Genomic DNA, 18,366 nt, shown 5'->3' on the forward strand with positions numbered 1-18,366 from the left:
GTTTTGCCAAAATAGAACCCAAATGACATCGTTTAGCACACTTTGTGCATCTACAAATACTGGTCTTCAAAATGCCCAAACACTAATTATCAGTTACTCTCAACCATATTGCACATGTGAAAAAGGTGGAAGGAAGAAGCTACAAGTTTAAGCTTCTACAAATGTTCGTCAAGAAGTGGGTGGCTGTAGCTCAGGTGGTATAGCAGGTCACCTGCTGATCGGAAAGTTGGTGGTTCGATTCCTGGCTTCCCCTAGTCTACATGCCAAACATCCTTGGACAAATACTAACCCCAAGTTGCTCTCCAATGCATCCATCGGAGTGTGAATGTTAGCTTAAAAAAAAAGCACTTAGACAAATGTGCTTGTGTGAATGGGAGAATGCACAAGTTGTGTAAAGTGCTTTGAGTGCTCAGAAGAGTAGAAAAGCGCTACATAAGAACCAGTTTACCAAGATGGAACGGCAACAATCCATTTGATGGAAAAATCTGTTCAGCTGAACATGTTGTGTTGTTGCAGCAAATCAACATGTGTTCTGTTATCTTATCATGTACATATGAAATAGTGAACTACATGGGGAATGTATACATCTACTATAAATGCTTTTTGTGAGTGAAAAATAGAAGACGTTGGACTGAACAAGAAAAACACAGCTTATTTCCATATATTTGTGTACATATGCATAAAATGGTCTCATTAAGACAAAACATACATTAGCATTTCTGATGGCCATGTTTTGAATCTTTTACATCGGTATTTATTTTTGATGATCTGTGAAATGTAAGCAAATGTAAGCGCTGTAATAACAGTGGTGAAGAGATTTCTGATATACTATATACTACCATATCACATCATAATTTTTATTTTAAATTTCAATATTTTCCTTTTCTTTATAGTTTGAGAAGATCATATTTTATTTTAAGTCTTTTTGAACTGTTTTATGTTTGGACATAAAGCAATTCCATGTTCAGACTGTTCCACAGTTTCACTCCATGAACAGAAACACAAAAGCTTTTTCTTGTAGTACGTACCTTCCCTGTTTTGAAGTTACAAAAACCCCTTAAATTATAACTTTCTTCTTTTAAAAAAAAACATACTCTGAATATCACCTGGCAGTTCTTTATTTTTTGCTTTGAATATAATTTGTGCTGTTTGGATGGGTGCAGGGATCAGTGTTTTGAGCCATATTTATTTCACACAACTGCAGCTCTCAAGCTGCCAGCCACAAATACACCGCAGAGTCCCTGTGTCTTACCAGGCGGGCGTGATTGGAAATAGTAGTGCAGGTGCATCCGCACGGCACTACTATTTCCAAATAACATAACTTTAGAGTTATTGAAATGAATGATCATTTGTTTTTATCAAGCCAGAACTTCATTAACTTATTTCATTAGTTATATCCTCCAATAAATTCTGCAAAAAATGTTTGTATCGTCAGCAAAGAGAACCTTTTTTAATAATTTGGACACTTCACAGATGTCGTTAATGTACAAGTTGAAGAATTTTGGACCCAAAACTGACCCTTGGGGTACACCACAAGCAATGTCCATACATAAGGAGCAACCACCATTTAATTTCACAGTTTTCCTGTCACTTAAATAACTCCGGACCCAATCTAAAGCTGCACCTCCATAACACCATAACGTTCCAGTTTTCTTATTAATATATCAGGATCTATAGTCTCAAATGCCTTTTTCAAGTCTATGAATAACCCAGCCACATATTGCTTTTTGTCTATGGAATTTGTGATGTATTCTATTGAATCTAATAGTGCCAATGATGTTGATCTGCTTGATCTGAATCCGTACTGACTCTCGGTGAGTAGTTTATGTTTATCTATACATTTTTCCAGTCGGTTTTTAAACAGTTTTTCAAGAATTCTTGAGAATTGAGGTAGTAAAGAGACAAACCTGTAGTTTGTGAAATGGTGTTTGTTGCCAGATTTGTATAGAGGTATAACTTTTGCTATTTTCATTCTATCTGGAAATTGAGCAGTTTGAAATGATAAATTACAGATGTATGTAAACGGTTTTATAATAGCCTCAATGACTCTTTTAACCACTATCATATCATTACAATCCAAATTTCTGATTTTTACATTTTATGAGAATTTCAAAAACTTCATTTTCTGTGAGAAACATAGAAAATTTCTGTCAATCAGTGTATCTGTTTTTTCCTGTGATTTCCCAGGATCAGTGATTGTTCTTGCTAAATTTAGTCCAGCAGTTACAAAGAATTCATTGAGACTATTTGCCACAACATCCATATAATGAAATATAGTTCTTTTGTCCAGCCCCACGTTTTATAACACTGCTCAGTATTTGCCATGATCTTTTAAAATTATTTCTATTTATATCCAATTGCTTCATATATAATTCCTTTTTACTATATCTAAGTATATTATTTAACCTATTTTTATATCTTTTGTATCTGATTTCAGCATCTTTAGTTCTCGTTCTTAAGAAATCTCTGTATAGAGCATTTTTAGTACATGCAGACCTTTTGTTATCCATGGACAGTCCATATATTTATGTTTCCTACTATATTTCTTTATTGGACATTTGGTATTGTACAGTAATGTAAATGTTCTAAGGAATTCATTATACGCACTATTTAAGTCCTGATATACTTCACACCAGTTTTCTTTCAATAAATCTTTTTTTAAATGCATTCATTCTTTCTTCTGTTCTTACTCGTCTGTACTCTTTTTTACTGTCTATTTTATTGATCTTGTAATTCCTATCGTAGACTGTAAAAATTGATGGTCACTTATGTCGTTAATCAGGATTTTCTAACATTTTGAGTTATTTTCCAGTGTTAGAAAATCAGCACTGCTCAGTGTTGGTCGTTGTTAATCGTCAAATCACATACAATGTGATGTGAATTCAAATGTTTACAAACAATTGCAACTATAAAACCGCAACATGAGACTGATTGAGTTTTAATGGGCTATAAATTAGAGTCATTAAGGTGAAACAGAAATGTTTTAAATATATTAGCTCATGTGTAATGACAAAAAACTAACCCAAGAATATCTTTTTGAAATAAGCTGCAAAAAAGTGAGTTTTTTATGATGTTAAATCACTTCATGTTTTACTCTAAATGGTGACTGTTTCATTAATTCAGCTGTTTACAAAAACAGTCGGCAGGAATATATTAAACACCACTGCAGCACAAACGTGAGTTTTTACTCGAGAAGACTCGATTTCCAGGCTTATTTTGCAAGAAATGTGAGGGGTTTTGACAAAACGGGGACTGTTTTAGACACAGTCTCTGAAAATGTGCTTAAATGTTTCAGAACTACTGTAATCACTGTTAATCACTCATTTGGAAAGCTGATAGGACTCTATACATTAAGTAGGTGCTGTGTTTACAGACAAAGATTGTATGTATCTTAAAAATGGTTTAAGGTAAATGAACACAGTCTACTATAAATGATCCTGAAGTGAAACTGTAAAAGCTTGAGGGAGAAAGAGATAATCATGTGCTGAAACCAGACAATGACAGTTTTGATGATTAAAATGTCTACAGAGAAATTCCATTTTTCTGTCCTCATGACATTTCTTTAAAAAACATGTTGTCGTCACAGCAAAACCTCCTGAATGTTTGTTCTTCTCATCTGTCAGTGAAAACATTTTAGGGGGAATGCAGCAGGTGTTACAGGTTTTTTCACATCAGTTTCCAACTTTCTGTCATGTTTGTTCAAGTCCCGCAGCAACATCACCATTCCTTTGTAAGAAGCTGTGAACTCTTACGACATATTTTATCACTAGTTAACTTTGAAATCTAATTATTTCCCAGAACTCAAAGAAACTATGTAAACCTGTTGCCTCCATAAAATTGAGTAAAACTTATTTATCATAACTATATCCTGACAACTTATTCATTGCAAGTATACAGTATTAAGAATAACTTTTTATTTTATTACTAGGACTGTAAAATCTAAAAAAAAAAAAAAAAAATTGGGGTAATTTAAACCATATGTCATTTAGGAAAAAGTATAATCCTTGAAATTTTTAGTACAACAGTCATATTAATATAACACTGTACGCAAATATGATTCACAAATAATGATTAAAAACACTTCTTGTAATGGTGGTAAAATCAGCCTAACAGTTATTGTTTAAATGCAAAAAGTCTATCAGCAAACATACTGGACACTGTTTGACCCTTTTGGCACCCTGGAAATAAATAATACTCTATGCTGGCTGAGTTCACAGCGATTTTAAAGAAGTTGTTGTTGAATCAATATCAAAGAACCCAAATTTGGATCCATCTTTTCCAAGCAGTTACAGGCAAATATCAAAATGAATATTTGTGTCAAAGATCTTGGAAAAACGGTCACAGAACAACTTAACAACTTTTTGGAAAAAACAATGTTGTGGACATTTTCTAAGCTGGTTTCTGCAAATTGCACTCCACTGAAACCACTTTACTTCAAGTGTCCAGTGACATTTTGATGGCAGCAGACTCTGGAGAGTACACCATTCTGGTTATATTGGATCTCACCTCTGTTTTCGATCACAGCATTGTGGTAAATAGGCTGAAGGACTTGTTCAGGATTACTGGTGTTGTTTTAAAATGGTTTATGTCGTATTTATCTGAGAGAGCTTTTACTGTCTGTATGAAATAAGTGTTGTCTGAAACATCAGTTCTGCCTTCTGGAGAACCTGAAGGATCTGTTTTAAGTCTGATTCTCTTTTTGCTTTATATACTCCATAGGCCAAATTGTCAGACGTTACAATGATATTGCTTATCATCTCTATGATGACGACATTCAGTTATACTGTCCTTTCAAAGCTTCTGCGTATTATAAATTGTCTCGTTTAAATAATTGTCTGTCAGAAATTAAACACTGGATAATGAAAATTTCATCCAGTTAAATAAAGATAAAACAGAAACGGATTGCTTTATTAATGCTCCTGATCATGTGTTCTCAGAAATTAAGCAGCATATCAGTTTTTCAGACCCTTTGTTTCAGTCGAGTCTTAAAAGCTTAGGTGTCTATGTTGTAGACAGTTCAATATCTCTTAAGAAACACTCTAAAGAACCGGTCCAGAACTGTTTTTATCATTTAAGAAACATTTTTAAACTCAGACTACTGGTGTCAAAGGCAGAAGTTGAGATGATTGTTCATGCTTTTATCTCTTCTCATTTGGATTATTGTAACAGTCTTTTTAATTGTCTCAACAAATCAGCACTGGATCGCCTTCAGACGGTACAGAACGCTGCGGCAAGACTTTTAACTAGCACAAACAAGAGGTCACAAATTACTCCAGTTTTGGCTTCTCTTCATTGGTTGACAGTAAATTTTAGGATTCTTTTTAAAACTTTAGTTGTAACTTTTAGAGCTTTTAGAACTTACTTACACTCTTCTGCTGAACAACAAATAATTATCTTACCACCATTATTATAATCTTACAATGAAACAAGGTTTAATTATTCTGAAATTAAGTTTAGGATTTCCACAGCCTGTCCCAGCTGTCATAGGGTGAGCGGTAGGGTACACTATGGACAGGACGCCAGTCTGTCGCAGGGCTAACACAGAGATACAGACAACCACTTGCACTCACATTTACTCCCACATTCACACCTTTGGGCAATTTAGAGTTTCCTATTAAGCTATCCCCACATTACTTATATTATCAAGTTAAAACACATTTACTGTTCAGTCACAAGTGCAGTCTCTAGATCAAACAACACATTTGTTTTACATTCAAACACAGAAGCTTGGTATGTTGTAATATTGTAAGGATGGCTTGTTTCCAGTGCAGGCATTACTGCCTGAATGACTGTCATGGATTTAGCTGATCCAAATGTAAGTGCAGAAGAAAGTCTTTAACTTCCGTTAAGTACAGTGCATGTGGGTTGGAGACAAAATGAGCTTGAACCTCTCTGTCACTTGGTGTTCGTTCTTTCTGCTGCTAGCTTTGGTAGCATTAGCATTGTGCTGCGGCTTTGTTGCCTGTGTGCAAGTTGTTGTAAACAGCGGTTTCAGCTGTCGAGAAAAAGAGTTGGCAGTTTTTACACATTTAGACACAATTTTCAAATCTAACCCGTCTTTCACTCCACCGTGATTCTCTTGTGATTCATAAAGCTTACCACAGTGAGGATCATATTAAACGCAATTGCAGAACAAATGTGAGATTTTAGAATAGGAACATGATTTTAAGTCTCATTTTGCACGAAATATGAGGGGTTTAAAAAAACAAACAGGAACTGTTTTCACTTTGTGTTTAGAATTTTGAGACGTTTAAGATAAGATAAGATAAGATAGAACTTTATTAATCCCTCGGGTGGGTTCCTCTGGGAAATTCGGTTTCCAAAAAAAACACACAATCTCTGGAAATGTGTTTAAATGTTTCAGAACTACTGTAATCACTGTTAACCCTCTCAGGCTCAAACTAGGTTTTAGTTGCTAATGCACAACCAAGTCCTGCAGTAGTACTTCTGAGTAAAAAATATTTATGTGGGGTAATCAGGTTGTTAGTGTTTTAACTGTTGCAAATCTGCAACGCTTGCCTTGAGTGGGTTAATCACTCATTTGGAATCAGCTGATTGGACTCTATACTTTAAGTAGGTGCTGTGTTTATAGACAAAGATTGTATGTATCTTAAAAATGGTTTAAGGTAAATAAACACAGTCTACTATAAATGATCCTGAAGTGAAACAGTAACAGCTCGAGAGAGCAAGGTAATCATCTGCTGAAACCAGACTATGACAGTTTTTGGAGTTTGTACGTGTGTCTATGGGCCACTGTATATATTTATATATAAAGATATATAAATAAAACCACTTTTTTTACATTAGTAATTCCTTTTGTGCATAATTTTATATTATTGTAATAATAAATTAATTAAAGCAACAAAACCACCTGAAGAGCCGGTTCGGAGCCGGAAGAGCCGGTTCTCTAACAAGAGCCGGAAATCCCATCACTCTATTACTCCTGTTCTCGCTGGCTCGCACTGGCTGCCCATAAAGTACTGTATTCAATTTAAAATATTACTCCTTACGTTCAAAACTGTTAATAAATTAGTGCCGAGTTATCTTAGTGAACTTCTCAGGCCACATACTCCTGCTAGAACACTTAGATCTGCTACTCAACTACCTCTGACGCAACCTAGATGTCGGCTGAAGTCTCCGGGTGTATATGTTTTTGCGCTCGCTGCCCCGGTATGTGGAATAACCTCCCTCTCGCTATCTGCGCCTCTGATTCTATTGCACTGTTTAAATCACGACTAAAGACCAACTTATTCAATCTTTCCTTTATTCTAGTTAACATTTCACTTATGATTTTACATTATGCTCTTTTATGCTCATTTAATTCCTTGTTTTCTTCTGTATCTGCTTTTTCTCCTATGTATCAGTGACAGTTATCTGCTTACATACCTAGTACTTGCTTCGGTCCTATTTCTATTTCTATTATCTTCCTTTTATTCTCTGTGTTACTTGTTAAGCACCTTGGTATACCCTTGGTTTTAAGTGTGCTTCATATATAAAGTTTATTATTATTATTATTATTATTATTATTATTAACATTAAAGTAATGGTTGGCTCAACAGTCCTCTTTTGTCAGCCTGGCTACAGTGCTGAAGAAAAAATCTAGGGTTGTGCTTATTCTCTTCAATCAGTGATCAATAGTAAGATGTTCCAGTTTTATGGAGGGATTTCTTATAGAGCAACAAACTATTTCTCCAGGCTAAATGATGATCTTCTAAATTAGTGACACACCATTTCCTCTCCAGCTTATGAGCTATCTCCTTTAAGGTACGCATTTAAGGGTTACAACAGAGAGTCAAGTACTTCAACTTCATGGTTCCCTTCATCATGACTTCTTTTCCTGTCCCTCCTGCACTTTAACATTTATTTTGTCGATAAAGTGACAAAATAAAAGTTATTTTGCTAGCAGGTTGTTGAAGCAAAATAATCACCATTACAGTATAACTTTGGAGGAATTGTGATGATTTTGTATTAACTTAGGCTTGGATTGAACTTTTGTAACATGCTTTTTGCAGTTAAAATAATCAAGCTGAAGATTTCCATGTGTATTGATGATTTATTCAGTGAAGTTTTCAAAATCAATGACAATTTCATTGCAACAAAGGTGATTTGATATTGAGATATAATTAATATTAAGATATTGTGGTCCATTTTTGATTTCATTGTACATTAAATGCAATTTAAATACATACATCTGTATTATAAACCCTAACCAGTTTGGAGTGCTTCAGTTTTTCTGAATCAAATTAGATGCCCTGCCACTTTTTATCACATTGCTGAAGGTAAAATAACACAATAGAAAATCACCATGAAAAAAAGTTCAGAGGAGATATATCAGAGACATGTATCACAACTAGTATAAGGAGGCACTCTTACAACCAACATACATTTTCTTTATTTGTTGCTTTTCTACACTGCAAAGATTTTTTTTTTGGATTCATTTTTTTTCACATAGCAGAGGTGCCACAGTGGTTATGTTTTTTACTCTCTTGAAAGAATGTACATATAGACTAGGATACGCTGCATCAGTGCTTGCATAAACATATATTCGTTTTCGTCCGACACTCGTCTAGTCTCCACCTCTTTGTACATGGCATCTGTGTAGTGTGTGCCCCCATTTCCTGCCACCATGTAATCAATCTTTTTGATCAGCTCCACCACCTGCTTTTTATCTGTCGCTGTGTTTTCAAAGACGTGAAACCTATTTCCACACCTTTGAATGATGCGGCGAAGCCCTGGCTCAGCTTCACGTACATACTCCTGTATGGTCATGTCACCAAGATCACCACCACGTGTGAACAGCACAATCATGTACTGATTAGCTTGTGGACCAAACAGCTCCTGCAGAGCTTCCACTGAGTTTTTCTCCTCTTTGGTGAATCGACCAATTTGGAGAACCAGCAGGAACACATGAGGACCTGGACAGGAGACTTCAACACACCTCACAATTTCACGTTTGATGAACTCTTCTGATATTTCAGTGTCCACGATCCCTGGTGTGTCTACCACACTAACTACTCTGTTGCCCCACTGTGTCACTCCTTTTTCACAGACCTTAGTCACTGACTTTGAAAAGGGACAAGATCTGAAATGCTTAACTCCCAAGATGGTGTTTCCAACAGCACTCTTCCCCACACCAGTTTTCCCAATCATCACAATCCTCAAATCAGGACCTGAAACACAATTCAATACTTTGATTTAACCTGTCTAAAAATGTATAACAAGATCATGAAAACATATTGACAGTTTTCACAGGAAATGAATTACACACACACAGGAATTAAAATATTGCTTACCTGCTGGAAATGAAGCCATATTTTGTCTTCACTGTTGTCACTGAGAAGGTAAAACAGATGAATGTTGCAGCGATTGTTCAACTTAACTTTTAAAGCTTCACAGCTGACACGCCTCCAATATTTGCATAACAGCTCCATATAATACAGACAAAGAACATCACAGCCTGCAGACACCACACAGCATTCCACTGCTCTGAACTGAAGAATCATGTCTCACAGTAAGTTCTGCCAATATTTCTCTATACTGTGTGCTTAGTCTTTGTTGTGTAGCCTGTTAGCAAAACACTCATTTTGTTCAGTGTCATGTATATTTGTGTATAAATTTTGTTTCTTTTCACAGACCGGATTTCAGTGGCCATCTTTGGCAAAGTGGAATCTTTAAAGAGGACTCTAATAGCCAACATCCTGAGCAAAAAATTATCAGATATACCCGAAAGAATTGCGGAAAATACATGGATATATGAAAATGATACATATGTGTTTGCTTATACACCAGACACAAAATTTGAATATAAATTGCTCGTTTCTATGAACCCACCCCCTGACATGTGTTTGGTGGTGGTAGAGGATGAGTTTTCAGATAATGATGTGTGGCAGCAGATAGAAGATCTGAGCAAGAAATCTGGAAAACCTACAGACGAGTTCAGAGTCGTGCTGCCTTTGGGATACACACCAGGAGGTTACCCTTTCAAATCGTGCAAGCTTTATCAGGTTCTCCTTGAACTGGAAAAACTGCCTGCAGACAGAGGTCTAACTCTCACCAGGTAAAGCTGAAAGCAGACATTTAGAAACTGATTATATTTTGTGCAAAATTATTTTTTTTATTTTTATTTTTAAGATCTTTGCCAATACACAGCTATCTGGTTAGTAAACAAGGTCTAACGTTTATGTTACAGACCTGATGATAATGCAGAATTCCAGATGGAGGACAATGGTAAGCTGTGTGTATGAGCTTCTTTATAGACACACACACATATGCAATACTGTGCAAAAGTTTTAGGCTGGTGTGAAAAAATGCTCTAAACAAAGAATGCTTTCAGAAAAATAAATGATTGTTTATTGGCCGTAATGTATTCTGCATCAGGACAATGACCCCAAACATAGAGCCAAAGTTATTAAGAACTAAATTCAGCATAGTCCTGGAAGTCCTGGAAGCGATGGTACGGCCCCCACAGAGCCCTGATCTCAACATCATCGAGTGTTTCTGCGATTACATGAAGAGACAGAAAGGTGTGAAGCCCACATCCACAGAAGATCTGTGGTTAGTTCTCCAAGATGTTTGGAACAACCTACCAGCCAAGTTCCTTCAAAAACTGTATGCAAGTGTACCTAGAAGAATTGATGCTGTTTTGAAGTCAAAGGTGGTCACAATAAATGTTGATTTAATTTAGATTTCTCTTTTTGTTCACTCACTGCATTTTCTTGATTGATAAAATAAATGTTGGACACTTCCATCTTTGAAAGCATTCCTTGTTTACAGCATTTTTCTCACGCACCTAAAACTCGTCCATAGTACTATGTGTGTGTATATATATATGTATATATATATATGTGCGTGTGTGTCCATATTTTTAGTTTTTCAGTGAAGGATATTTAATTATTCAAAAAGAACCAAAGGTTTTCAAAGACACTTACAAAAACTCCTATTTGGCCTTTTAATTCAGGTGGCAGATGTATAAACGACTCCCTCACTAACTCCAAGAAGATTTTGAAAAGTGAGAATGAGCTTTAAAGACGTGCCTGAACAAACTGTTTTCATGCACCCACTAAATAAGCTAAAGTAGTTTATTTGAGTCATAATCTTCAACTGCTCTTCCTTGATACAGGAAAACACACCAGCACCACAGTGAACCTTGTTCTTTTGGGAATGGCCGGTGCTGGAAAGAGTGCCAGTGGAAACACCATCCTTGGAAAGAAAGTCTTCATGTCTAAACCCAGTTCAAAGCCAGTCACCAGAGAGTGTCAGGTGGAAGAAACAAACATATATGGCATACACCTTCGTGTGATTGATACTCCAGACATATTTGATGAGGAGCTCGAATCATCAGATAAAGAGAAACGTGTAAAAAGCTGCAAAGAGCTCTGTAAGCCAGAAGACTGTGTGTATGTACTTGTGATACATGTGAGCAGATTTACAGATGGTGAGAGAGACATACTGAAAAAGTTAGAAAAAGCTTTTGGGAACAACGTTAGTGAACAAACAGTCATCCTGTTCACCAAAGGAGGCGACCTGCAGCAGGCAGAAATGAGCCTGGAGGATTTTTTGAATTCCTGCCAACCTAAGCTGAAGGAAATAATTGAAAAATGTGGCAACAGGTGTGTTGTTTTTGAGAACAGCAAATCAGATTCAGATCAAGTGAAAAAATTGATTGACGTGATCAGAATGTTAGAAAATATGCAGAAATGATAGCTTCATGTATCAGATCAGAGGGATAAGGGGTTAAAAATGATTTCTCGTGTTAATCTATAAACAGATAGATTATTAAATGGTGTCTTGAAATATCCAGTTAAAAATTAATCAGAGCCTTAGATATTTGTGAATGACGTGGGTTTTGTTTTTATTTTTGCATGAATTTAGTCTCTTACTGTGTTAATGTATCTCATTCATGATGGAGTTATCAATAAAAAGAAAACTGATAAATTTGCTTGTTTATTAGTGTGACTAAAGATTCTTTAAATACCACAGAGCCTTCTACTGAGTTTGATTAACTGTTCAGATATCAGACATGATTTGATGATTCATAACTTCTATTAAACTGCTGCTTTCAAAAACGCCCCAATGCAGGTTTAACACTTCTATAGACACATTTACAGATGAACAGATTTAGATTTACAGATGGTATGTGTGTGAGAGAAAAAGAATTTGTGAACAAAGTTACTGAACAACAAGTCATCCTGTTCAGCAAAGGTGGCAACCTGCAGCAGGCTGAAATGAGCTTGGAGAATTTTTTAATTAATGCCAACCTAAGCTGAAGGAAATAACTGAAAAATGTGGCAACAGCAGGTGTGTTTTTTTAAGGAACAGCAAATCAGATTCAGATCCATTGAAAAGAACGGATGGACACAGTGATTAAAAAGGAAAAAAAGAAATATCAGAAATGATAACTTCATGTATCAGATGAGAGAAAGGAAGTAATTTCCTGTGTAAAGATATAAGTAGGTTAAAGCATTAAAACAATTCAATATAATTATCCACTTTCACATTAGATCATACAGCTGTAAATTAAATGCTCTTGTTTTTACTTTATTTCTAACTATTCAGTGCTCAAACAAAGATCTACTTCCAAATGTTTGTTTGAAATTGGAACTTTTAATTTTCTCTAATTCATAACTGTGATGTAATCCGTTTAATACTGAATAAACCATTACAGTGTTTTGGTACACCTAAATGTTGTCTTTAATGTGACTGGACTGAATAGTTTCCACGAAATGTTTGACTACAGAAAGGAAGATTACAAGAGTGATGTAAGACTCCATCAATATATAATTATCTATATATCAGACAAAGGTCAAATGCAACATGGGAAAACTTGAAATCTTTACCATTTTAAGTCTTTAATAGTGTAGGATGGGTGCCCTTATATTATTTATATTTATATATGTTTTTCCGCGGCAGTATGAAAATGAAAAACATATTTCATTCCTCATCAGAGGCCACAGTTTCATATTTCTGGACCAATATTTCCTTCAATATAAATGAATAAAAAAATACAGAAAAAATGAATATAACTATTTAAAATGAATCTAAATATATATTTTGTTCAACAAAACTTTTCAGACTTTCCACTGAAGCCACTAAGTCATACCTACTTTGATATAATTCGGATAGCAGATTTTAAACATCTGATATCTCAGTTTGTCAAGTGCTTTACAATCCCAGTTGATTCTGATCGAATTAAGAATACATGGGCTGAAGACCTCCTTGTCCCTCTGTCTGAGGACCAATGGTCAAACTGTTTGTCCAATATTCAGAAAGGCTCAATAAATGCCAGATATAAACTAATCCAGTTTAAAGTCATTCACAGATTGCACTTTTCTAAACTTAAACTTAACCGGATCTATAATTCTGTATCCCCCTTATGTGATAGATGTAATATCAGTGAAGGTTCCTTTGCACATCTATTTTGGCATTGCCCTGTCTTTCAAATCTTTTTGGAGCCAGATTTTTACGTGGTTTTCAAACCAATTAAGCAAAAAAAGTACCACTTGATGGTACATTGGCTATACTTGGATGACTTGCATCAATTGAATCTTTTTCCTTTTCACAAACACAGATAATTACAATGGGTATGCTTATTCTTTCACAGTGGCGGTCTTCTTCGGCCTCGTGTTTTAAAAGGTGGCTTAATGAGATGGTATCTGCAGCCAGGGTGGAACAGATAAGATTTGATAGAAAGGGGAAACTGGCGATTTTTTGTACGATTTGGCAGCTCTTTCTAGAATTCTTAAAAATTAACTGATCATAATTCATGCCTCACACTACGCGTGAATTCTCTTATTTTATTTTATTTTACTTTTGACTTAGTTAATATTGTTATTTGTTTTTTTCTCTCTCCTTCTTTTTCTTTTTTTCATGCTTAGAAGTTCATAAATGCTAAATGTAGTAATTGTCCTCAATTGAATCTGTAAAAAAAAAAATCTAAATATTATTCCCTTTTCCACATCCTTTACATTTGACGTCTTTGATAACACGAAAGCAATTATTTATAGTTCTTTGATTTTTATTCACCTGTTGCACTTTGAGCCAGTTGCAGGATCAGCTCAACACAGTCAGCCTCCCCAATCAGTGACCTGCATTGTAACCGGTAATGTGTCACCATCTGCTGGAAATTGGATGTAAAAACTTAAAAGGAAATGGAGCTTTTGTTATTTCCGCACATTGCTTTAACTTTTTAAAATGAAACTAAATCCTCTCAAGACCTCCCAAAATTAGAGACAGACACACATCAATGGATCAATAATTATGCTTCAGAGAAGAGTTTAAAAGTTTTAAACTCGATGAACATGTTTTAGCATACATGCCAAGGAAACAGCAGGTCAGTTTCAGATCAAGTGAAAATGCTAATGAGCACTTTACTACCCGAATTTCTGCACACTGAAGATTAAATACTTGGAGTACTTGGAGACTAAATACTCGGAGTCTAAAGGAAGTCAAGCGCTGAGTTCGCAAAAGGAGTAAAAAGAAAACAAACAAACAATTTTGTAGAAACACACTGGCTGTTAGACTGTAGTATTAAATGATTAAATATCCTTAATCCTTGTCAAGGTAGTCGATGGTCTTCGTCTATCATCAAAAGCTGTAGGCTGCAGACTGGTGATACAGTCATAGAAACACTTTTGAAACAAAAACAAAAATCTTAACTTTAAAGGACTTAACTCTTAGGACTTAAAAATGAAAATTGTTTTTAAAGAATTCTTATAACCATAATATCTTGGTCGGTGCTGTTATGTGCTCGATTGTCTTGGGGGTAGGGCTATATTTTCGGTTAAATATAGAACAACAAATATCAAACTTACAATATGTATTTGATATACAAACACAACATCAGTGTTTATGGTTCTTGCATGCAGGACCATAAACTAATTTTCTTCCAAAGTAGAGGTTGTTTGCCAGGAACACAAGTTTATCAACCGTCTCTGGCTTCAGTGCAGATCGGAGGCATGTTACTATGTTGCCAATGGTGCTGAATGCCCTTTCTGAGGGGGCACTCGTGGTAGGAATGCAAAGGTATTTCCTGGCTAGGGTTGCCACCCTGGGAAAATTAGCCTGGTGCAGCCTCCACCAATCCAGTGGGTCAGCTTCTCCGTCAACATCCAGTGCCTACAGGTAACTCTTAAGCTCAATTTCAATCACTTCTCTGTCAGTGAGGGCAGCTGGGCCAGGCTGAGGAGATGCCTTTTTGAAAAAGCTGCCCAGACTTCTTTTACTCCTCTTGGGTTCTTTTTGGTCTTTCCCAGCAGCTCCTGTGCTTGTGTGTAATGGTGGTGACTCAGGCTACGTACACACGTACACGGGTATTTTTGAAAATGGAGATTTTCCGTTTTCATTTTAAAAAATAATCCCGTCCATATGTAAACGCAAAAATGAAGGAAAACACTGCTAGGAACAACCAAAGCAACAGGTGGAGATATATTCCTAACCGTGTAGAAATGTTGGCCAATCAGAAACCTCGGTGGGAAATAGTAAACAAAGATGGGGCGTAGAAGCAGAACCGAGTCCTATATGTGGAGGGACAGTAACTGTGTGTGTATATGTAAGCATTTAAACATTGCAGAGTGTACAATTAACAGTAACAGTATTGTAGAAATTCATTTCACCGAAACAAAACGTGGCGCACAGTGTGACGTCAAAAAGTGCGCACACCTTTGACGCTGCGTTTTCTCCACTTTCCTCATCCACGCGTAAATGCAAAAACTGAGTTTTCGAAAATCTTCACCCTGGTAGGCGTTTTTAAAAATCTCCGTTTTCAGTGACCGAAATCGCTGTTTAGGTGTGGACGAAAGGTGCAAACGCATAGAAAAATCTCCGTTTTCAAAAATAACCGGGTACGTGTGGACGTAGCCTCAGATATGAGGGGCCGTACAAGCCAAAATTCATTCTTTCACTCTCACACACATACATTCTTCTTTCACACACATATATTTTCACTCTCACACACATACATTTTCACTCTCACACACATACATTTTCACTCTCACACACATACATTCTTCTTTCACACACATATATATTTTCACTCTCACATACATACATTTTCATTTATGCATTCCTACATTTTGCTCTCATTTACATGCATTCAATATGCATTTAATCTCACAAATAATATATGTATGTAAGCAGAGAATGCACTATGGCGTTATTTTTGTGCCACTATTCTGAGCGCACGTAAAAAAAAAAAAGTTGAGCCCGTCCCATCTCGATCAAGTGACGAGGACAACGATGTGACCGTTTCAGGAGATGATAAAATATTTCTTAACACCCCCATAGCTTGCTGAAGAACTCGAGTTTCTTCTCCCCCCTCCATGCTGTCAGACACTTGAAAGTGACCTGCGCGTGCTTCTCAGCCAATCACAGCGGTACAGACACCCTGCCTTCCGTTTCCACTAAACTCCTTCCGTTTCCACTATACTCTTTCATTCACATACATTATTCTCTTGCATACATATATTTTCTTCTGACATGTATGCATTCTTTGCTTACATACATATATTATTTGTGAGATTAAATGCATATTGAATGCATGTAAATGAGAGCAAAATGTAGGAATGCATAAATGAAAACGTATGTATGTGAGAGTGAAAATATATGTATGTGAGAGTGAAAATATATGTGTGAGAGTGAAAATATATGTGTGTGAGAGTGAAAATATATGTGTGTGAGAGTGAAAACATATGTATGTGAGAGTGAAAATATAAGTGTGAGAGTGAAAATATATGTGTGAGAGTGAAAATATATGTGTGTGAGAGTGAAAACATATGTGTGAGAGTGAAAATATATGTGTGTGAGAGTGAAAACATATGTATGTGAGAGTGAAAATATAAGTGTGTGAAAGAAGAATGTATGTGTGTGAGAGTGAAAGAATGAATTTTGGCTTGTACGGCCCCTCATACTCAGACATAGCTTGCGTCTCTAGCAGTGACTGAATTTCTGCTGTTGCTTTTTTTAAGATAAACTCTCTTCGGTCATCAGCTACAGTATATATGATGATCTGAAGCATGGGTTGACAAAGGAGGCCATATCCAGGAGGCCATCAGTTGCAGGGTCTGAGTATTTCTCATTTAAATACTTGAGGATGGCTCTCTTCGTGTCCCTCATGTCTGTCTTCATCAGGTAGAGGAAGAACTGTGTTATTTAGAAGGTGGAGCACAGGTTTGACATACGACACACTCACATATTCTTCTCTAGACAGAGCATCTGTGAACTCCATCAGGGGATTGAGTGTCTTGTTCACAGATTCTAACAAGTCAATGTCCTGCCAAGTTGGTAACAGGTGCCTGGTTGTTCTGTCTGCCTTCAGGACCTGTGATATGGCCTTCTCCAGTACCCGCTGAATCATCTGTTGTCGAGACCCCCATATTGTTGGCGTTTCAGTGATGAGGCAGGTTTAGCTCAGCCTGGGCATTAGCCATTTCTCTCTTCCTTTTCCAAGGGTAAGAAAAGGCACTCACTATTTTCTTGCACTTGCCAATTGCACGTTTAACACGGGCGTCTTTCATGCTTCTCTCTAAGGACAAAATTGGAAGATATTATTATTAGTCCTGTTGCACATGCACAATATAACAAAACATCTCTACAAACGCATGATTTGCACAGTAAAGCCTGAAAATTTTTGCGCATTTTGCACACCACTTATGTCAACCCCTGCGCATAATATTGAACGAGGACTAAAAGAAATTGCTAAGTTACTGATAGAGCCTGTGGCCGAAGCACTGCAGTCTTGTTCAACCGCTCAGTTCCACTGCTTTCATGATATTTGCGCTAATGTTTTTTCTATCTAAGCTGCACTGCTGGCACGTCTGCACACAGAAAATCTGCGTCAGAGCTTTATTTTTATTTTTTTTTAAGAAAAGAAAGTTTTGTTTTCAAAATTGGAGTTCAAGTTATTTTTATTTCCAATAGTGTTAACATACTACACAGGTCACAAACAAGTTTTTTTTTTCATTGTAAGGGGGCTAATGCACTTAATTAAACGTATCTTGATGCATTCTCAATCATCCAGGAAAGTAAATCTCCAAAAGTTGAAGTTGAGTTGACTCACATCACTTAGTGATGACAACAACATTATCATCCTTCCGGCAGACAAGGGTCGGTGCACAGTATTGCTAAACCAGAAAGACTGAGAAGATTTTGTCACTACTCAGTGATGAAAATACTTATGAGCCCCTGAAACGAGACACAGGAAGTGGCTACAGGAAGAGGGTGATAGACTGTCTGAAGCAGTTAGAACAAGACAAGGCTATTGACCGGACCTCATACCACAGGCTGTACCCAGGGGAGTCTACACCAAGTCTGTATGGTTTACCGAAAATACATAAACAGGGTGCACCTTTAAGACCGATTGTCTGCATGATC

General features: G+C 36.3%; 2 protein-coding genes across 2 annotated transcripts; one reads left to right on the top strand and one right to left on the bottom strand.

Moving 5' to 3' along the window:
• Positions 1–8,478: 8,478 nt before the first annotated feature.
• Positions 8,479–9,312, bottom strand: LOC134638264 (GTPase IMAP family member 9-like). The gene is made up of 2 exons (XM_063488784.1): positions 9,294–9,312; positions 8,479–9,170 (listed from the first exon to the last, which is right to left on the bottom strand). The coding sequence occupies exons 1-2, from the start codon at positions 9,310–9,312 to the stop codon at positions 8,479–8,481; spliced, it is 711 nt and encodes a 236-aa protein (XP_063344854.1).
• Positions 9,313–10,450: 1,138 nt separating this feature from the next.
• Positions 10,451–11,700, top strand: LOC134638265 (GTPase IMAP family member 8-like). Its single transcript, XM_063488785.1, has 2 exons — positions 10,451–10,523; positions 11,120–11,700. The coding sequence occupies exons 1-2, from the start codon at positions 10,451–10,453 to the stop codon at positions 11,698–11,700; spliced, it is 654 nt and encodes a 217-aa protein (XP_063344855.1).
• Positions 11,701–18,366: the final 6,666 nt, after the last annotated feature.

This window comes from Pelmatolapia mariae, linkage group LG12, assembly GCF_036321145.2.
Source record: "Pelmatolapia mariae isolate MD_Pm_ZW linkage group LG12, Pm_UMD_F_2, whole genome shotgun sequence".
Classification (NCBI taxonomy): domain Eukaryota; kingdom Metazoa; phylum Chordata; class Actinopteri; order Cichliformes; family Cichlidae; genus Pelmatolapia; species Pelmatolapia mariae.

What these genes read in the sequence shown, in the direction of transcription:
- LOC134638265 (XM_063488785.1), top strand. Translation starts at nt 10,451, where the DNA reads ATGGTACGGCCCCCACAGAGCCCTGATCTCAACATCATCGAGTGTTTC. An exon ending in TTACATGAAGAGACAGAAAG is followed by an intron (nt 10,524 to 11,119) that starts GTGTGAAGCCCA and finishes TCCTTGATACAG; the next exon opens with GAAAACACACCAGCACCACA.